Source organism: Budorcas taxicolor, chromosome 21, assembly GCF_023091745.1.
Source record: "Budorcas taxicolor isolate Tak-1 chromosome 21, Takin1.1, whole genome shotgun sequence".
NCBI lineage: Eukaryota > Metazoa > Chordata > Mammalia > Artiodactyla > Bovidae > Budorcas > Budorcas taxicolor.
In genome coordinates this window covers 59,086,831-59,108,954 of record NC_068930.1, presented here as the reverse complement: position 1 = coordinate 59,108,954, position 22,124 = coordinate 59,086,831, and the positions used below count along the sequence as shown (strand labels likewise).

Here is a 22,124-nt window from a genome sequence, read left to right as displayed (position 1 = left end):
TTCACTGTCTGGAGATGGTCCTTACCTGTCTTTGTGTTGGATTCCTCTTGGGCTCCATGTCTTTGTGCTTGATTTATGCCCTCATTTTGGTGGAGGACATTCTTTAGTAGCAGACTTTCTACTCTCAAGTGATTCATAGTTTGTAGGAGTATAGAATTTTATGTTGGAAATAATTTTCCTTTAAACTTCTTGAAAGCATAGCTTCACCATCTTCAAAGTTCCAATGTTGCTGTTGAGAAGTGTGGCCAGTTTGATTTTTTAGTATTTATTTATTGATTTGACTGCATTGGGTCTTAGTTGCACATGGGATCTATATGGTGGCATATGGGTTTAGTTGCCCTGCAGCATATGGCATCTTAGTTCTCCAACCAGGGATTGAACTTGAATCCCCTGCATTACAAGGAAGATTCTTAATCACTCAACCACCAGCCATGTCCCTGTCCTTGATTTTGATCCTTAATATGTGAGCTGTTATTTTTCCTTACTGGAGTCTTGTAGAATTTTCTCTTTATCCTCAGTGTTCTGAAACTTCCAGATCCTTGACATAAGTCTGTTTTTGTTTTGTATTCGTTAGTTCTCTCAATCTAGAAAGTCAAGTTGTTCAGTTCAGGGACATTCAATTATTTAATTTCTTCCTCTTTGTTCTTTTTTTAATGGAATACCTATTGTTTGGATATTCAAACTCCTAGAATAGTCTTGTAGTTTTATTTTTATTGTTTTGTGCCCTACTTCCCATCTGTCTCCTCTTGTTTAACTTACTGGATGATTTCCTCAACTTTTTTTTTTTAATTAAGAAGCTCCTACTTTATTGAGATTTAACTCATGCACCATATTGTTCAGCCTTTTAAAGTGTACTGTCAGGTGGCTTTTAGTATAAATTGTGTAGTTATTCATGACAGTCCAATTTTAGAGCATTTTCATCACACACAGCCCCTCCAATCAAAAGACCCCATGCTTATTAACCGACATTTCCATTTCCCCTACTCTCAGCCCTAGTTAATCACTAATCTACTTTGTGTCTTCATGATTTTGCCTGTTCTGGGTATTTCATATACAGTAAGTGGAATTATACAATTTGTGATTGGTTCTTCAGTGGAATGTTTTCACAGCTCATGCATGTTGTGGTATGTATTAGAACTTCATTCCTTTTTATTTTGAATAATACTGTGCGTGTATATATTACATTTTATTTATCCATTTATCGGTTGATGGACATTTGGGTTGTTTCCCCCCTTTTTGGTTATTACAAATAATGCTGTGTACATTCATGCACAAGTTTCTCTGTGAATGTGTGTTATATCTATTATATGTATCATAATTTATTTCTCTCATTATATATAATTAGGAGTGCAATTACTAGGTTTAACCATCTTTTAACCTTTCTCTGAGCTATTAATTTCTACTCTTGGGTTTTAAATTTCTCTACTTTTTTTTTTCTCAAATGTTCTCCCTTTTAAAAAAAGATCAGCATTTTGTCATTTTATAGGTATACTATCTTCAGTTCAGTTGCTCAGTCGTGTCTGACTCTTTGCGACCCCATGAATTGCAGCAAGCCAGGCCTCCCTGTCCATCACCAACTCCCGGAGTTCACTCAGACTCACGTCCATCGAGTCGGTGATGCCATCCAGCCATCTCATCCTCTGTCGTCCCCTTCTCCTCCTGCCCCCAATCCCTCCCAGCGTCAGAGTCTTTTCCAGTGAGTCAACTCTTCGCATGAGGTGGCCAAAGTATTGGAGTTTCAGCTTTAGTATCAGTCCTTCCAGTGAACACCCAGGACTGCTCTCCTTTAGGATGGACTGGTTGGATCTCCTTGTAGTCCAGGGGACTCTCAAGAGTCTTCTCCAACACCACAGTTCAAAAGCATCAATTCTTTGGTGCTCAGCTTTCTTCACAGTCCACCTCTTACATCCATACATGACCATTGGAAAAACCATAGCCTTGACTAGACGGACCTTAGTCGGCAAAGTAATGTCTCTGCTTTTGAATATACTATCTAGGTTGCTCATAACTTTTCTTCCAAGGAGTAAGCGTCTTTTAATTTCATGGCTGCAGTCACCATCTGCAGTGATTTTAGAGCCCCCCAAAATAAAGTCTGACACTGTTTCCCTATCTATTTCCCATGGAGTGATAGGACCGGATGCCATGATCTTCGTTTTCTGAATGTTGAGCTTTAAGCCAACTTTTTCACTCTCCTCTTTCACTTTTTAGTTCCTCTTCACTTTCTGCCATAAGGGTGGTGTCATCTGCATACCTGAGGTTTTTTATATTTCTTCCGGCAATCTTGATTCCAGCTTGTGCTTCTTCCAGCCCAGCGTGTCTCATATAAGTTAAATAAGCAGGGTGACAATATACAGCCTTGACGTACTCCTTTTCCTATTTGGAACCAGTCTGTTGTTCCATGTCCAGTTCTAACTGTTGCATCCTGACCTGCATATAGGTTTCTCAAGAGGTAGGTCAGGTGGTCAGTTTATTGTGATCCACACAGACAAAGGTTTTGGCATAGTCAATAAAGCAGAAATAGATGTTTTTCTGGAACTCTCTTGCTTTTTTGATGATCCAGCGGATGTTGGCAATTTGATCTCTGGTTCCTTTGCCTTTTCTAAAACCAGCTTGAACATCTGGAAGTTCATGATTCACGTATTGCTGAAGCCTGGCTTGGAGAATTTTGAGCATTACTTTACTAGCGTGTGAGATGAGTGCAGTTGTGCGGTAGTTTAAGCATTCTTTGGCATTGCCTTTCTTTGGGATTGGAATGGAAACTGATCTTTTCCAGTCCTGTGGCCACTGCTGAGTTTCCCAAATACTGTCTTATCTCCATAATAATATTAACATTAGTTTTTGAGACGTTTTCTCCCTGTAATGGTCAGTATTTCTTCACATACGTTTTAGTTTTGTTAGTTGTGTGTTTCACTTTTGAATTAGAGGCTTTCCTCTAATTTAAGAGTGTGATGGTAAATCCTTGATTGTCTGCCTCCTTTAGGAGGAGAAATCCTAGAAAACAGATTAGAAGTTCTGAATTAGCGGTTGGTGCTTCTTGTTTCTGGTATTTACTGTGATATGATATGTAGGGCCATTTCTGGGGTCTCCTAATGTCAGTATCTTGATTTATCTCATCTTGTTCAGGTTCCCTCTTGTCTGCCATTACTTTAGAAATCTATGCTGAAAGAGGACTGGGGGTGTTGAGAGACAGGGGCAGGTTCTATTCAATGTAAATGTTCATTTAATCTCCCTATTTCCAGTATGGTACTTTCTGGTAACTGTGCCCCCTGTCCTCCATTTCAGGGATGTTATGTTTTACTGTCTCCAGGGAGGACGAGGGTCAGGGAGAGAGGATCTGGGGATTAAACTGCTTCTGAAATAGATTTCCAGCCAGTCAATCCTCCTGATTTTAGCTCTGCCCTCATCACCACTTCCGGAGTTACCTGGGCTGCTGCCAAGTCCTGAATCTTTTTTGGGGCATGGTGATTCTGAGGTGTAATTTGGGTTACATCTTGGCTTTCTTCACTGCTGTCTTAGGAATTCAGTTTTCACTAGTCTGCTGAATAGATGACCACTCTTCTGAAATTTTATTGTGGTTATCTTTTCTTTGTGTTCTTTTTCTTGAAAATTCACTTTTTGTTTTAATTGCTGTACCATTCCTTAGTGGGATTTTGGAAAAAAGTTAAAGTAAATGTGTGTATTAAATCTGTTGTTTTTATTTGGAATCTCCATACTTTTTCATTGTGTATCAAACTCCTTATGTTATTCTTAATGGCTCACCTTTGTACATCTGTGTTTTTTTTTTTTTTTCTTTACATTGGTTATGGGAGTCCAAGTCAACCTAATTTTGATGTTGTGAGATCTGTTTATTTATAATAAAATCATTACTAATCAAGAGAAAACTAAGATAAAGGTAACTTCATGTATTTCTTTCTTTTTTCCCCTAATATATTTGTTAATTGCACATAGCCTTTTTGATCCTTCACCAGGGTGTGAGGGCTGAGGAGAGGATTAGTAGAAAATAGTTTGATATTTAAGACTTTCTCATTCTTGATAAACATATAGATGATTTTATTAGTGGCTTTTAAACTGTGTGTGAGACCAGTTTTTGACTGCTTGAATACTATGGATTTAGGTCTGTATTGAGTCTAGACTGGTTGACTCATTGATGGAAGTCCTGATAATCTTCGTTAGTCTTTATCCAGAGCCCTGAGGGGTTTTTTTTTTCCCCCACTTAACTTTATTATTCTGACTAAGCCTTCAGAGATTATTAGGGGCCAGATACTAGAGCCAGGAAGCCTTTTAAGAAATAAAGTTTATTGTTAGGCTGGTTAGCCCCTGAAATTTTATTTTGCTGACAGAAATTATATATATATTGAAAAAATTCTGTAAAAAATCATATAAATATTTACCTTGATAACTCTTACAGCATATTCAGAATGGGGCAACTGCTTAATGGGTATGAGATTTCCTTTTGGAGTAATGAAGATGTTTTCAGAGTAGATAGAGGTGGTGGTTGCACATTGTAAATGCTCACTTTGAGGTGGTTATTTTTATATGAGTTTGACTTTAAAAAACAACTGTTACTTATAATTTTATTAGCAATGTCTTATCTATAAGCCTTTGTGAATTGACTTACTTTTTATTAAAAAATACATGATTTCTTATAAAATGTATGTAACATACAAATAAGTGAGACTAAGATTATCAGTTATGCTATCTCAAATAACTGCTTGTAACTTTTTAATGGTATTTATGTATTATTAACAACTTAAAAAACATGGAAATTTATGTAAAAATGTATAGACCACAATAAAATATATATTCATAAACTTCTTTAACTAGAAAATGTTTATTTAATGCATAGCCTGTTTTTCTATAATTTTTTTAATACTCATGCACAATTATATGTCAGTTATAAAGTCTTCCATCGTGTTAGGTATATCGTAATTTTTAAATGAATCTCCTATCTGTAGATATTTAGGATATATCATATTGTTTCCTTTTCTAAATAGTTTTAGTATTGAACAGCATTGTAGCTAAATCTCAGTGTATTTTCATCAAATAATTTCCTGGAAATGGAATTATTTGACTAAGGAATATATAAGGCTGTTGTGTATTGTCAAATTGCCATTAGAAATGTTGAACCAATTTTATGCAGTCATGCCTGGGAGTATATGAGCAGATAAAATTTATTACTGTTTTTATAATCTGAAAGGGTAAACAGTAAGACCAAACATTGAAATATTAGAAGTTAATGAATGCACAGAATGTTTGGCAACATACTTTGACTCCTCATTCTCATAAAAATCATAGGAAATGAATGCCTTACCAGCTATGTCTAGAGCTTTGTAGAATTTATGTTGAGCAAAACAACACCCTAAATGTAAATTCTTACATAAAAACATTAAACTTTGAGTTAAATTTTTTTAAGATGTTATTTACATAAAATGAGACTGCCATTTTAAGTGTATAGTTTGATGAATTTTGGTAGTTGTATATAAATGTATAACCATCATCGCCATCGAAGTATGGAGCAGTTTCGTCACCCTAAAAAGCTTCTTCATAATCCTTTACGATTGATCCCTCCTCACCTCCCGCACCCCCCCACCCCGCCTTCTACCCTGGGCAACCAGTCATCTGCCTTCTGTCACTACAGTTTTATCTTTTCAAGAATTTCTTACAGTTGGAATGATAAGTGTATGATGTTTTGTGTTTGAATATTTTAGCCTAGCTAATTTTTGAGGTTCATTCACATTCTGGCATGTATTAATATTTCAATCCTTTTTATTGTTGAGTACTATTCTGTGATAAGGATACTTATTCACCTCTTGATGAACATTTGGGTTGCTTCTAGTTTTTGGATGTTTGGTACTGCTGTGAACATTTGCGTACACATCTTTGTGTGGACTTATGATTTTATTTCTTTTGGGTTAATATCTACACATACAATTTCTGGATCATATTGTAACACTAATGTATGTTTCGCTTTGTAAGATAGAACCAGACTGTCTTCCTAAGTGGTGGTAGCTTTTGCATTGCCACCAGCAGTTTATGACAGTTGTAGTTGTTCCATGTCCTTACCAACATAATGTAATCTTCCTACTAAGCCTTCAGCCTCTCATATTGGTGTGTAGTGGTATCCGTTGACTAATGTGATTATCATAAACTTTGAATTTTAACATTTGCTTTGTGAGTGCCAGCACGTTTTGAAATAGTGGGACATGAAATAAGAACAGGCATACCTCATTTCATTGTGCTTTGCAGATAATTTGTTTTTTTACAGATAGAGTTGTGGCAATCCAGAATTGTCAGTCAATGTTTAGGATTAAAAAAAAATTTTTTTTTAATTAAGATATGTACATCTTTTAAAGACACAGTGCTATTGCACACTTAGACTACATAGTTTAAGCATTTACGTACACTGAGAAACCTAAAAACTTGTGTGACTTGCTTTATTGTGGTGATCTGGAACTGAACCTGCAGTATCTCTGAGTTATGCTTGTATGTGTTCCCACTTTGTGAGAACTGAAGTGGACTGTGTGGGCTTATGTTCATGTGATTCTTGTATAATTGACGGCCCATCATACAGCGTATGACATGATTTTAGTAGTGATATGCAGTAAATTTAAGTGTTTTTGTACCTACTTGAATACTTACAGGTTTTTGTTTGGATTGTGCTTATTCTAGATCAGTGATTCACAAGAAAAGCATTAAATATTGACTTGTGTTGATGAAATAAGTGATGATTATGGCTTGTATTTCTGAGGTTATGGCCCTGGAGTTTTAAAATTCTTGTGTAATTGATTTAGAAATTTTAGAATTGAAGGACTAGATATAAAAGAAATATGATTATGAAGAAATGATTATTTGTCTGTTTTTGTTCTTAAGGATATCTTCATTCCATCTCCAAGTTTGGAAGAACGATCAAATGATGAGAAGAAGGGGAGAGATTTGCATAGTTCATCTTTGACTGTTGAGTTTTCTAAAGCTTCAGAGACTGAACCAAAGAATTCCACTGAGGATCTGGGACTTTCTTTGACAGGGGATTCTTGTAAGTTAATGCTTTCTACAAGTGAGTATAGCCAGTCCTCAAAGATAGAGAGCTTGAGTTCTCACAGGCTTGATGAAGATGGAGAGAACACACAGATTGAGGATACTGAGCCCATGTCTCCTGTTCTCAATTCTAAACTTGTTCCTGCTGAAAATGATAGTATCCTGATTGATCCTGCACAAGAGGGCCAAGTAGAACTGAATCAGAATGATGATAAAGCAAAGGGGGACAACACAGGAACCAGGGATGACATTAGTATTTTATCTGCCGGTTGCAAAGGCAGAGAAGAACCTGTAGCGGAAGACGTTTGTATTGATCTCACTTGTGATTCAGGTAGTCAGGCAGTTCCCTCTCCAGCTACTCGATCTGAGGCACTCTCAAGTGTGTTAGATCAGGAGGAAGCTATAGAAATTAAAGAACATCATCCAGAGGAGGGGTCTTCAGGGTCTGAGGTGGAAGAAATCCCTGAGACTCCTTGTGAAAGTCAAGGAGAGGAGCCCAAAGAAGAAAACCTGGAGAGTGTCACATTGCATCTTTCTCTGACTGAGACTCAGTCGCAAGGGCTGGGTCTTCGGAAGGAAGTCCCCAAACAAGAATGCCAGGAAGCTATGGAAGTGGAAACCAGTGTGATAAGTATTGATTCTCCCCAGAAGCTTCCAGTGCTTGAACAGGAATTGGAACATAAGGATCAGGAAGCATGGGAAGAAGCTACTTCAGAGGACTCGAGTGTTGTCATTGTAGATGTGAAGGAACCATCTCCCAGAGTTGATGTCTCTTCTGAACCTTTAGAGGGAGTGGAGAAATGCTCAGATTCTCAGTCGTGGGAGGATGATGCTCCAGAAATAGAACCATGTGCTGAGAATAGAGCAGATATCCAAGAAGAAAAGAGTGCAGAGTGTGAAGGAGATCGAAAATCAATGACTGCAGAAAAAGAACCTGTAGAGGCAGACTCTCCACAGCCTCCTTTGACCTTAGTGAGAGCAGCTGGTACTCCAGGACCTGAGCAGGAAATGCAGCAGCCCCAACCACGAGAGAGAACCGATAGCACCTTAAGGGAAGACTCAAAAGTGACTAATGCAGAGCACGTGGACTCAGGTGTAGAGGCCCAGCAACTGGAGAAAGCCTCTGCCCAGGCTTCACAAAGCTTCTGTGAAAGCTCTAGTGGTAAGTGTGAGTGTAAATTGTTCTGTGTTTCCAGCCAGAGTATGATTTGGAATGGAAGGTAGGGGAGAACGGCATACTTGTTACATCAGGGCTGAAAATGAACTTGGATTTATGTCTGTGAGCAGCCAGTCATTAAAATATGGGTTTTTTTCTTTTGTAGCTTTAATTATTTGTGGAATCAGAGATCATTTGAGGTTTTTATCAGCTTTAGAACTCAGGTGTAACTAGCATGAATTTTCTAAGTATTTAGAAAATTGTACCAATCTGGTATTTTCTACTTAAGTCTTAGCCTTACTCTGTGTTTTTATATTTGGACAGTGGCCTTGAAGTACAGGGACCTTTTTTGATTACCTTATGCAGTTAAATCATGTTCAAAAAAAGTGTGGTGGTCTCTTCTTATGGGGATTCAGTTTCTACCATTGGTTCAATGTATATACATCTTAAACCTTTAACTGGGAAAGTTTTAGTTTGTGTGCTTTATCTATTCTATTTTTTAAAAGTTTCATTTACTTTTGGCTGTGCTGGGTCTTTGTTGCTTTGCTGGGCTTTCTGTAGTTGTGGTGAGCAGGCTTCTCATTGTGGTAGCTTCTCTTGTTGCAAAGCACTGGCTCTAGGTTCCTGGGGCTTCAGTAGTTTGGCTCGTGGGCTCAATAGTTGTGTTGCACGGGCCTAGTTGCTCCGCAGCATGTGGAATCTTCCCAGACCAGGGATTGAACCCGTGTCCCCTGCATTGGCAGGCAGATTCTTAACCACTGGACCACCAGGGAAGTCCCTTTATCTATTTTACATAGTCTAGAATGAGAATAATGGCTTATTTTTGAAATATTTCTAGAATATCATGTCTGACATTAGCTGAAAAGAATTCAGACTTTCTGAATGCCCGAAGTCAGTATAATTTAAAAACAAAACAAACCAAAAAACCAAAATACATACTTAAGAAAGCAAGTTTCTAAAGATAATGGAAATGAGAAGCAATGTTTAGGTAGCATCATGGCTGTTAGTATGGGTGATGATACCTTTCGATATTCCTGGTTCTAATTTATACCTCTTGTTTAGGAATGATTTAGTACTTTTTTCATCTCAAAATTGCTCCCTTTTATTAGATTTGATGTTCATTTTTTTTTTTTTTCCTTTTTAGAACAAGAAATGAAAAGGAGCTGAAAAGGAGGTTAGGGGGTGTTGGGTTCAGTCTCTTCTTCCTAAAGTCATGTGGTTAGTTAATGATTGAAGTGGGACTAGAACCTCGGTCTCCTGATTCCTAAGTCTGTGCTCTTCCTGTAAAAACCGTATGATATTTCCTTTGTCGTTCAGTCGTGTCCAACTCTGAGACCCCATGGACTGTAGCCTGCCAGGCTCCTCTTGTCCATGGGGATTCTCCAGGCAAGAGTACTGGAGTGGTGCCATTTTCTCCTCTAGAGGAATTTTCCCAACCCAGGGATGGAACCCAGGTCTCCCGCATTGCAGGCAACTTGTTTACCGTCTGAGCCACCAGGGAAGCCCCAAACTGTATGATACCGTTTCTCTAATTCTGCTGAGTTATGGCAAAGAACTCTCTGAAGACCTAGTATTCTACATTATTAAAGACTTTTATAGTTTCCTTTCTAAGTACTGTTATCAGTCTAAGTCATGTTTTGTAGGAAGGGTGCTTTAGTTGTTGTACAGAAAGAATTGTGGGTTGGGGAAAGAGGAAGACTTCAGGCAGGCAAAGTAATTGATAGGCTCTTGTAATAATCCAGAAATGAGGCTTTGAAGACCAGATAATGGCACTGCTACCCATATAAGCCAATATCTGTTAGGTTGTAGCGATGCTTTGGATCAGTAGTGCTAAGTTAAGTTTATAAATTTCTGTAATTAATGCTTGCATATTACATTCGCATATTGTGGTTTGTCATGTGGAAGGCTCTACTTAAAAATTTTATACAGATTTTCAAAAAGTCTGAATGGTTGATCATAATGTGAAGGATAGTTCCTGTCAAGAGAGAGATCAGATGGTGGTTCTGGGAATGAAAATTATGTAAAATAGTCTTCAGAGTGTATGACGCTTTGTGACGTATATTTGTTTTTTAATTTCTATAAGTTCTTTATTAATTTGAAGGACTTACTTTTTAAAGAGTTGCCAGAGAATGAATGCTTACCTACCAGCCCATTTCATTTTGCTGTAACTATGGTGGAATTCTTGGCCAGTTAGATGGGACGTTGAGACTTTCCACTTCTGCTCTTCACAGTTTAAGCAGCACATGGGAACTTTCCATCCTTGTGGGAACCTGTGATGCAGAGCTGGGTGCTTAGAAGCTTGGACTGCTGATTGGTGTCTGAAGTGGGGATAGTCTTGTGGGCCTGAGCCTTTAATTTGTGGGATTTGATGCTATCTGTGTGTTTCCCTGTTGGCTCAGTTGGTAAAGAATTTGCCTGCAATGCAGAAGACCTGGGTTTGATCCCTGGGTCGGGAAGATCCCCTGGAGAAGGGAATGGCTACCCACTCCAGCATTCTTCCCTGGAGAATTCCATGCATAGAAGCCTGGTGGGCATAGTCCATGGGGCTGCAAAGAGTCAGACACAACTGAGTGACTAACACTAACTGGGTAGACAGTGTCAGAATTACCTTTGTACGGCACCCACTAAATGTCCCCTGGGAATCAGAGAATTGCTTGGTGATGTGGAAAGGACATTAGACAATTTTCATAAGGAATAGTGACTGGGTAAGCCATATTACAGTTATTCTGAGCCATTCCAGGAAACTTAAGTACAACTTTTCACATGTCAGATTTAAGAACAGCAGTTTGGCATAATTCTTTTTTTTCCCCCAAACTTAGTCACTTTATGAAAAGAGATAAATAGGAATTCAGAAAATATGATTTTGGCCATTTGCTAATTCTGATTAGAAATTTGGAATGGAGACCTAGTTAAAAAATAAGGTTTTGTTTCTAGACAGATGTTCGTTAATGACCAGTATGTCTACAGTGGGAATGCTCATACATGTGAGATTTACCATTGCACTGCTGTGGCCTAGAACTGGTCAGTACTGCTGAATTGTGAAACCTGTGTATTTCTTCTAGAACCAATGAGTATTTTGAAGTCCTTTTAGCTCATGAAATCCTTTGTCTGCTCTTTGAGTAGATTGTAAATTATAAGTATTAACATCAAACTTTAACATAGAGAAATCCTGCAGATTGCTAAAGCTTATAAATGAACGCCTTGAGATAACATTACACAAAATTAAGATGTCTAGATTTGAAACTATCCAGCTTACTTACTGTCTTGGGGCTCAGATGTGTCTGTGTTCCTTGTGACCCCGTGTTCCTCAGGGCCTCTGAACTTTAGGGCTTCCTCTGTTTGCCTGTTCCCTAGTTGTCTACTTTGTGCCAGTTCTGTTGATGAGTGAGAGAGAACAGTAGGACGTTGGCTGAGAGGCCTGATGAGGGAGGGGGGTTGGGAATGAGGCAGAATTGGGGAGCAAAGGAAAAGGATAATTGAGATATTTCTTGCAGTTCTCCTCACTTTTGCCTTTCTTGTACTTATGTTTTGATTTCCTTTTTGTTTATCATCGGTTTTTTTTTTTTTGTTTGTTTGTTTCTTGCTTTCTCCAGAAACTCCATTTCATTTTACTTTGCCTAAAGAAGGTGATATTATTCCACCATTGACTGGTGCAACTCCACCTCTTATTGGGCACCTAAAATTGGAGCCCAAGAGACACAGTACTCCTATTGGTGAGTGATTAAATGTAATGATGTTTAAAGCAGAATTTCTGAGATATCGTTCTGTATGCCAGTGATTCTTTTATATCTGACGAGTTGGGCCTGCTGATGAGATTGATTTTTGTCTTAGGAAGAATAGGGTTATGGTGTTTGATTCCATGGGTTAACTCCCAGGAAATGTGAGCAGTGATGAGAGGAAGGAAGGAAAGGATACAGTGAAGGAAGGAAGGAAGAATATCTATGAAGATTTTATTCTGTTACTTGCAAGGCCATAGTATCTGGGTTTAAACAGTGGTTTAGAGCTGTTATTATAAGGAAGGGAGAGCAGGTAGGGTAGGAGCACTGTTTACTCAGGACCCTGGCTAATCAGTCTGCTGCTGCTTGACAGGGCAAGAAAATTTAGATCCTCCTTCCCTGAAGCAGCTAGTAGTCTTCTACATTAACCTATTTGTTTTCTCCAGTCAGTGCTGGGAGGTAACAGTCATGCCGTCTGGAGTCTCCTGCTACCTATGCCTGATGCTGGCAGATGTGGGTTGGCTGAGGGCTCATGCAGCATCCTTTGTCCAGATGCAGAAGTGGAACTGAATCCTGTTGCTCTTCTTAAGACCAGGTGTCAGTACTAGTGCGTAGTTGTTGATACTTGTGACAGGATCTATCCTAGGAATCCTCTTCAATCCTGCAGAGCTGTGGAGCCAAACAGACAAATTGATGACTTTGAATTGTTATTTTTCATGTTTGTATTTTAGTGTTCTTTCTTCCCCCTGCCTCCCTTCTTTCAGGTATTAGCAACTATCCAGAAAGCACCATAACAACCAGTGATGTCATGTCAGAAAGCATGGTGGAGACCAACGATCCCATACCTGGGAATGAAAAAGGAGATTCTGGGGCTGCCCCAGAAGTGGGTGATCAGTTGTGTCTGAGAATGAAATTGGTCAGTCCTGAGACTGAGGCAAGTGAAGAGTCTTTGCAGTTTAGCCTGGAAAGTAAGTTTTATTTATGTTAATCTTGGGTAACTAGTGGCTCCAGATCTTCTGGAATTATTTTTTTTCTTCTGGTTTTAATGATTGAAACTTTTAGAAATGTTATTTGTAAAGTCTTATTCTCATGAATTTTAATTCTTTATTTTTGCTAGTCATTGTCATGTTACTGAAGATGCTCCATTTTATAATCTCTATGGTGCTGCTTGTATCTCTGTATTAAACTTGTGCCTATATAAAGTAATTGGTTTTCATAGTCAGAAATGTCTGAGTTCAGAAGTGACTAGAAAATGTAGGATTGTGGATTCAGGTTGTAGGTTTAAGTTGACTTTCCCACATTAATTGCAAGTTGTTTGGTATGGCTGGAATACAGAGAAAGTACATGGGAATGGCTGCAAAGTCAGGACTGGATTCTGAAAGGCCTTTTACATCATGCTGAAAAGCTGAAGAATTTTAAGCCGGGGAGTGATATGGTCAGATTTGCTTCTTTTAAAGGATCAGTTGATTGATTGAAAAATTTGTGCATCATTCCTTTCCTTGCCCATTTTCTGTTCTGCTGCCTGGCAAATGCAGTCTTTAACCAGGAAGTGGGATCATTAGTAGTGGGACAGAGATGAGGGGATGAATTTGAGAGATGAATAGCAGAATAGAGGGGATCTTGGGACCAGTTAAATATGGAAATAATACAAGAAAAAATATAGAATGACTTTACATCCACATTTTGTTTTCATGATAGCACTCTGTAGTAAATCTTGTTTCCATTTTGTTGATGAGAAAACTGAGACTAAGAGAGGTTTTAAACCTACTGTTAGAGTAATTGGTAAGAGGTGGAGCAGGAGTTTGAATCAGATCCATCTGACTTTGAAGCTTGTAATTCGTCCACTAGTAAGTTTGTAAACGCGGTTTAATGGAGTTAGAAGAGGAAAAAGTTTTATCAAGGAGATTGTAAAGGAATATTCCTCTAGATAAGGAGAATATTCCTTATCTAAGATAAGAGGGCTGCTGCTAAGCTGCTAAGTTGCTTCAGTCCTACTCTGTGTGACCCCATAGATGGCGGCCCACCAGGCTCCCCCGTCCCTGGGATTCTCCAGGCAAGAACACTGGAGTGGGTTGCCATTTCCTTCTCCAATGCATGAAAGTGAAAAGTGAAAGTGAAGTCGCTCAGTCGTATCTGACTCTTAGCGACCCCATGGACTGCAGCCTACCAGGCTCCTCCGTCCATGGGATTTTCCAGGCAAGAGTACTGGAGTGGGGTGCCATTGCCTTCTCCGAGATAAGAGGGCTAGGAGAGTATAAAGCCATGGAAGCCTGTGAGGAGGAGAGTTAAAAGAAAATGTCACATGCAGAAGTGAGGTCTAGAAAGATATATCTGGAAATGTACATTAGACTTGGCAGTTAGGATCCATTGGGTGACTCTAGAAAGAACTATTTCAGTACAGTGGTTTGGGTGGGACCTGTACTGATGGTAACTGGGGAGTAAAGGGGAGAAGAGGCAGCAAATGTATTCTACTTTTGAGAAGTTAAGGTAAGAAAGGAAGAGAAAATAACAGGTTAGAGGGGAATATAGAACTGAAGGAGGTTTTTTTTTTTATTTTTTTTTCAGGCTGAGGGATACCTAAGGAGGTTTAGAGATTGAAAGGAAATCTCCAAAGGGGAAATGGGTTAAAAATGAGATTCTTGAGAAAGAGGGATGAAAGGGGAGTTTTCAAAGACTGCAGATAGAGTGGGTGGACCTGATAAGAACTCTGATTCTATGAGATTGAAGAAAAGAAATTGTAGCTATGTATTTTGAGTTCTTACTATATGCCACATATATATGCTATACATGTAAAACTCATTAAATCTGATAACAAAACCTGTAAAGTAGATCCAGTTGTTATCCTCATTTTATAGGTAAGGAAACTGAGGCACAGAAAGGTTGAGCATGTTCCCGGGAGTCACACAGCTAGTAAATGAAGTAGCCTGAATTCAAAGTAGTTCCAAGAGCCAGAAGTCTGGTTCTGAATTAGAGTGCAGTTCTGCTTCTCAGTGGTTATTGATTTGAAAATTTAGAACCTCAGTAGAAATAAAGTATAGCATCTTTTCATCATTATTGTCATCTTCTCTTAGCAAGAGAGTACACGATAGCTTTGAATCTTTAGATTTGAAGTTAAAATTGGGAAGACCTTAAATGGAGCTAAATGTTAAAAGATGACAGTATTACTAAATTTTACTACCTTTCCTGATAATCGGGCACCATACTAATAGTTTTCCCCATTTTGTCCTCACAACAAACCTATGAGGGTTGATCATGTAGCTTGTGGGATCTTAGTTTCCAGACCAGGGGTTGAACCCCAGTCCACAGCAGTGGAAGTGCAGTCTTAACCACTAGACCCCTAGGGAGTCCCTGGGTTGGTTCTATTTTGTCTTTATTTTATAGATGAGGAAACTGACTCAAGATGAAGTTTATCCCCAGCTTGGACCGCTAAGTGCTGGAGCCGGGGCCTGAGCCAGGTTTCCCTGTTTCAGAGCCAGGCCTCTGACCACCAAGCTTCAGCTGCCTCCTTGATGAACTGTTCAAATTACATTGGGTTATGAATGTTTTAGAAATGTTTTAAAGTATTTTTCATTTTTTTCTAAGGCTAGAATTAATGGTAAATGAACACATTTTAATCCTGTGGCATTGCTTTGAGAATATGGAATTCTTTTCAGTATGACCTTTAATTTTTTACTATGGATTCTTTCTTGAAAATGTGTTTTATTTTTCAAATATCTGTCCCAAAAGCTCTTTGGAAAGAATTTGAGTATCTTCTGTGTGTGGGTTCTCGTAACACTATTTAAAATTTGTGCAATTTTCCTGCATAATTACTAAAGTTTTTTCTTTTAAAAAACATTTTATTGAAATAGAGATGAATTACAATGTTGTGTTAGTTTCACATTTATAAACTTTCTCAGAAGTTTCTTTAAATTTGTTTTGAAATTTTTAAATAGAATTTTTTTTTACTACATGATTTTTTTACTTGTATGAGAAGAGGTGAATTGAAATATAGAAATTTCACTTTCATTTTTAAATTTTCTTAGTAATTCATTATATTGTATTTCTGGAGAAACTGAATAGTCTTCTGTAGGGAGTTTGAAAGAAAATCAGTGGAAGTGAGAAGAACATGTCATTAAATGATAAATCTTTTCATGTTCACTTTTTATTCTTATTTCCTTTTTTATTATTTCTTGCAAATACTAGTAGATCAGGGTTTTATTTTTACGATTTTTAAAAATGTCATAGTGAAAAGAGGCCTTCAATAGCTTCAGAAATTCAAGCATTATTTTAGAGTATCATTGGGGCTGAGCAGGTTTTTAAGGGGTCTTAAGGTGTGATACTGAGTTCTGTTTCTCTTTCCTTTCTTTTGTTTTTATTCAGAGCCAGCAACTGGTGAAAGGAAAAATGGATCTACTGCTGTTGCTGAGGCTGTTGCCAGGTAACCAGAGCTGGTTGCTATTTAGAGGAGTTTAATATACAAAGCCACTGGTAATAAGGGGAGGATAATTTATCAAGAAAGGAAAAAAATTTGAAATGAAACTTGAGCAGAAACTGTGTAGCAGTGTGTTGAATCTGACCGTAGGCTTTCTTATTAATACTTTAATAAAGCTTTTGCTGTATTTAGAACTAAGATATTTAATGGTGTTTCCCTGTCTTCCTTTCATTGATGTGAGAGTGCCTTTTTTCTTTGGTGAGGAAACGGGAAGTTAACAGAGGTAGCCATGGACCTTATTCTTCCTGAGGTCTGAGCTTGCCAGCCCTAGCCTCAGGCCATATTCTCTTCTGCTGCCAAATTAGCTACAGTCCTGTTGTTTTTGCTTTGTCACGAATGCTGTCATAGTTTGAATATGACCCCATCCTGAGGCTCCGGTGGTAAGCTTTGCCATCTGGTGGCCATGAGAATAGAATTGTTCATTGGTTTCTTGTGTGAGTCATCCAGTATGAAAATACTAGCAGTGGTTGTTGAAGTATAGGTGAGGATTCTTAAATCAGTCTAGACAGGTGCTATAAATAAGTAAAGCAGTCTAGGTGCAAGAGTGTGAAATGTTGACGACGATGGCCAGCTGATCGTGTGTCTCGTTTTAAAGGAGGGTAGCCAGTATTCATTTCCAGCCAGTCATTACCATGCAGACTTACTGTTGTGAAATCTTTAAATTTTTAAAGAGAAATCTGAATTTTTAAAAATAAAATTTCCTGCTTGGTGGGTCATCTAAAATTGTTGTTGACTAAGTTGTCTTTGGACTAAATTTGATCCTCAGTTGTAAGTGATTCATCTAAATCCTTTGATTTGTGTCAAGCTATGTCTAGAGAAGTTAATTATTTTCTGTTTTTTTACATATTTAATTTGAAAGATAAGTACCTTTGATTCCTTATTAGTTGAAAACTCTTTAATGTTGTGTTGAAGAAAATGGAGTTTATACTTGATCTTTCGGTTTTAACAAAATTGTTAAAATCCAGCACAACCTGTTATCACTTTGTACATATACTTGTTAAGAGGGAACAGTATATGCTGCTGAAACTTTCTGGACCCTTTGGGTAGAATGTAGGGATAGAAAAATAGGGAAAAACCTGAAGCAGAGGGTTGAATTGGAGGATCACAGAATGAGAGTCAGTGATACTGTTGTGAAACAAATTTTATATAGGAGAATCCAGATTTCAAGAATCTTTGACTTTACCATTGGGTTCACCATAGGTAATCGTTTAAAGTAAGCTCTGTTCAGTTCAGTTCAATCATTCAGTTGTGTCCGACTCTTTGTGACCCCATGGACTGTAGCACGCCAGGCTTCCCTGTCCATCACCAACTCCCAGAGCTTGCTCAGACTCATGTCCGAGTTGGTGATGGACCCTGTTAGAGTAGTTTAAATGCTATCTCTGTGTTTAGGTGAAGCAGTACCACTCTGTTTTTAAGTGTTGTCTGTAGCTGGACACTGTTCAGATTACTTGCTTCCGTCTTGTCTCTCTCATACATTTCATTATTGAAGATTTCATGAATATACAAAAGTAAAGAGAATAGTATCATGAACTGCCATGTATTCATCACCCAGGGTCAAAAATTACCAACTTACAGCTAGTCTTGATTCATTTATAAATGCTGCCCACACTCTCTACTCCACTCAATTTTTTTAAAGCTAATTCTAGTATTGTATCATTTTTATCTTTAAATATTTCAGTGCTGTCTCCAAAAGATAAGAATTCTTTAATTTCAACTTAACCACAGTACTATTGAGTTCCCTGGTGGCTCAGACAGTAAAGTGTCTGTCTACAATGTGGGAGACCTGGGTTGGGAAGTTCCTTGGAGAAGGAAATGGCAATCCACTTCAGTACTCTTGCCTAGAAAATCCCATGGACGGAGGAGCCTGGTGTCCGTGGGGTCACAAAGGGTCGGACACGACTGAGTGACTTCACTTTCACAGCTATTATCATGCTTTTAAAATTGGCATTGATTCCTAATGTCATCAAATATTTGGTATTCAGATTTTTCATATTCAGAGAAAGAATTTTATTCTCTCTGTACCTAAAAGGATAATTTTCAGAGGTACTTTTCCTTTCACAATTAACAGTGTATTGCTTTAATTTATTTCTTAGTTCCCAGAAGACCATGTCTGTGTTTAGCTGTGTCTGTGAAGCTGGGCAAGAGGATGAGGCTCGAAGTCAGAATTCTTCCTCTGCACCCATCAGGCGAGCATTATTTTCATAGCATCTTTTGGGCTATATGGATTCACAAAATGATTGGTAACAAAATCTAGAATATACTGCTACTGTTTTGTGAGCTTGAGCTTACTGTTTTATTTGAGGGACTGTGACATATTCTAGGTAGATTTATAAATGAGATGTCATGAGAAGTTTTAGTAAATATTTTATAGATAGATTTTTGTCTTTCTCTGCCAGTTCTATCAATTTAAAATGATTCAGTCTTCATAACTTATAAAAATATATCATCCTGAATTTCTAAGATTATTCTCTTTTGCTTAGTTTTGGACATGTTTACTTTTAACAGAATTTTTATTTTCCATTAGTTTCCCATACAGCAAAATGAGATGTTTGACAGCTTAAATTTAAAATTTATCAGACTTGATGCAGGTAAAGTTTTCCAGTAATTTCTTTACTCCATTATCTCTTAGAACAACTCTGAAGTTTGGAAAAATTTTTTGAGTTACAAAGTATTCCTTCTGTATTAGAAAAGTATCTTGTTTGGAATATGTGGTTCTCACATTTAGTGTAGGAGAAATAAGTAATGGCAGTGGAATAAGTTTGTATCTTCATTAGGAATCTTATATCTCTAGAATTCAGTAATTTGTAATTAGGGAATAGAATAATGTTTTGTCATCAGGTATATTCTTAATAGTGTTATTTGCAACATAATTTTCTTTTTTTTTTTTTTTGGCTGTCTCTAACTTGCCGAGGGGTCTTAGTTCTCCAACCAGGGATTGAACCTAGACTCTTGGCACTCGAGTCCTAATACCCTGCAAGATAATTTCTGTGTTCCTTATTGGTAGAAATATTTAAGAGAAGCACATCAGTGCTTTTACTAAACATTCTGATGATTACATGTGAACTTGTTGGTATTCTTGGGAATCAGATAGTCCAGATCACATCCTTTGTTGTATCAGGAAACTTGTTAGGTGAAGTACCACCTTGTATGTTTTCAAAAGTAGTGTGGTCTTGGCTGAGCAATTAGGAAATTTATTGATTGCATTGTATTGCCTTCCTATTTTATCAGATGGTTTATAATAGACTAGGATGCTGGTGATTTTTGTTTAACCTTAATGGAAGAAGGGCCTGAGAATTCTGGTGATGTTGATTCCAGTTCCCCCTCAGACAGACCTAGCTACACTCAGAACAGAATGGTTAGACATTTATTAAATATGGAGGTTTGTTCTTCCACATTTCACTTTGGATTAATTTTACCCAGGCTTTTTCTGCTAAAATTTGCTTTTTTTGGCATGAGTTTCTAAACCTAACGTATAGTGTACCAGAGTAGAATTGTGTAGCCTAAACTAATGAAGAAAGGGAAGTATGGTCCTTCTTAAAATTATTGAATTTCTTTTGTCTCTCTCTTTTCTGGTGCTAAAATTTCCTTCTTTATTGCTTTGTGAGAGATTTAATGTACACATCTTTGTGATAGATGTTTCTTGGAGCAAAGTGTGATTTGCACATCCTTCATTTGATGCTAACAGGAGAAAGAGAAGTAGCAAAATTCTGATATTTGACTGGAATCTGCTGAATGTTGCTGCTGTTGCAATGAGATACCTTTGGTCTTTAGAGGGATAGGAATTGTTCTGATTAACAGTTTTGGGGGAAAGGGCAGCCTGTTATTTGTCAAATTAGAAATTAAAAAGTAAAAAATAAAATGAAACTTTGTTTTAAAACTGAAATTCTATTCAGAAGTTATGCCCTAAATAGTTTCTGAGGTAAAATGGTTTTTCCAGTAGTCATGTATGGATGTGAGAGTTGGGCTATAAAGAAAGCTGAGCGCCAAAGAATTGATGCTTTTGAACTGTGGTGTTGGAGAAGACTTTTGAGAGTCCCTTGGACTGCAAGGAGATCCAACCAGTCCATCCTAAAGGAGATCAGTCCTGGGTGTTTATTGTTAGGACTGATGTTGAAGCTGAAACTCCAATACTTTGGTCACCTGATGCCAAGAGCTGACTCATTTGAAAAGACCCTGATGCTGGGAAAGATTGAAGGCAGGAGGAGAAGGGGATGACAGAGGATGAGATGGTTGGATGGCATCACCAACTCAATGGACATGGGTTTGGGTGGACTCTGGGTGTTGGTGATGGACAGGGAAGCCTGGTGTGCTGTGGTTCATGGGGTTGCAAAGAGTCAGATGCGGCTGTGTGACTGAACTGAACTGAACTGAGGTAAAATGTCCAGGCTTGTTTAAGGGTGGGAACAATTCTTAAAATGGTAAATCAAATCCTGTCCCTTCTAGCTTTTGGCTCACTTTTATTATTGCTTAGTTGTTGATACGTTATATTCTTAAAGATTCAAATGTGTATTCAGTCCATGCTTTGTCTTATGCAAGTAATACTGATGGAGCATCTGCTGTGTATCTAGCACTCTGCTAAGTAATTTGTATGTATGATCACTTATAAACCAGGTTGGTGTTACTCATTAGTCTTCTGGTGATTTTACTCTTAACCTGTTCTTTCCTCTTACCTATATCCTCATTCAGTTGAGGTTCCTGACAGATAGGACCCAAGCTCTTAACAACCATTTGCATTGAATATACCAGGCTCTCTCTGGCCAGAACTCTCTTGTAAACTGTGCTTTGGTCTCCTGTTGTGGTAAGCTGTGCTATACAAGATAGAAACTTCAGAAATGTCTCCTTTTCCCTTCTCCAAGATGCAGAGCAAGCACTAAAGAACTCTTCATACTTCCTTTTTCTGTCTTCCCAGGTCTGTTCAGCTTCTTAGGGTGAGAGCGCCTCCCAAGTTGGAGACAGCTTTTTCTTTCCAGATGGCTAGCTCTGTCTTTCTGTGGCCAAACACTTAGAGCAGCAAGATACATAGTTTCTAGACTGTTTGTCACCCTGAATTTATCTTCTGGGTATATCTCAGTTTATGCTTTGTCAGACATGGCAGCCTGAAACATTCCAGATGTCTTTCCATGATTAGTTCAGAATGGATTCTTTTCGTCTTTGTGCTGGCAGTGGATCTTCCCAACCCAAAGATTGAACCCAGGTCTCCTGCATTGCAAGCAGGTTCTTATTGTCTGAGCCACGAGGAAAGCCCTTAATCTGGTGTATGTGCTCACACGTGTGCGTGCGTGTGTGCGTATGGTCCTTGTTGCTGCTCACAGGCTTTCTCTAGGTGCGGTCAGCAGGGGCTGCTCTTACGTGTGGGCTTCTTACCACAGTGGCTTCTCTAGTTGCGGAGCATGGGGCTCATGGGCTTAGTTGCTGCACGGCATGTGGGATCCTTCTGGACCAGGAATAGAACGTGTGTCCCCTGCATTGGCAGGGGGATTCTTTACCACTGAGCCACCAGGGAATCCTGTGGTTACTGTATATTGAATGCAATCTAAAAATACATTAGTATGCAGTTTTTCATGGTATAGTAACTCACTGGACTTATGATTTATTTTTTTTATTTTAAATTTATGTTTTAATTGAAGGATAACTGCTTTACAGAATTGTGTTAGTTTCTGCCTAACATCAACTTGAATCAGCCATAGGTATACATATGTCCCGTCCCTTCCACCTGCCTCCCCACCCCACCCCTCTAGGTTGTTAC

At 38.2% G+C, this 22,124-nt stretch overlaps 1 protein-coding gene across 1 annotated transcript in view; it reads left to right on the top strand.

Annotated features, from left to right (window-relative positions):
• The window catches only part of TP53BP1 (tumor protein p53 binding protein 1), a 70,050-nt gene that overhangs the window by 18,678 nt on the left and 29,248 nt on the right, over window positions 1–22,124 (top strand). The window contains exons 12-16 of the mRNA XM_052659472.1: window positions 6,871–8,197; window positions 11,785–11,904; window positions 12,672–12,875; window positions 16,267–16,324; window positions 18,472–18,564. Coding sequence (XP_052515432.1) covers window positions 6,871–8,197; window positions 11,785–11,904; window positions 12,672–12,875; window positions 16,267–16,324; window positions 18,472–18,564 — 1,802 coding nt within the window. The remainder of the gene's footprint in view (window positions 1–6,870; window positions 8,198–11,784; window positions 11,905–12,671; window positions 12,876–16,266; window positions 16,325–18,471; window positions 18,565–22,124) is intronic.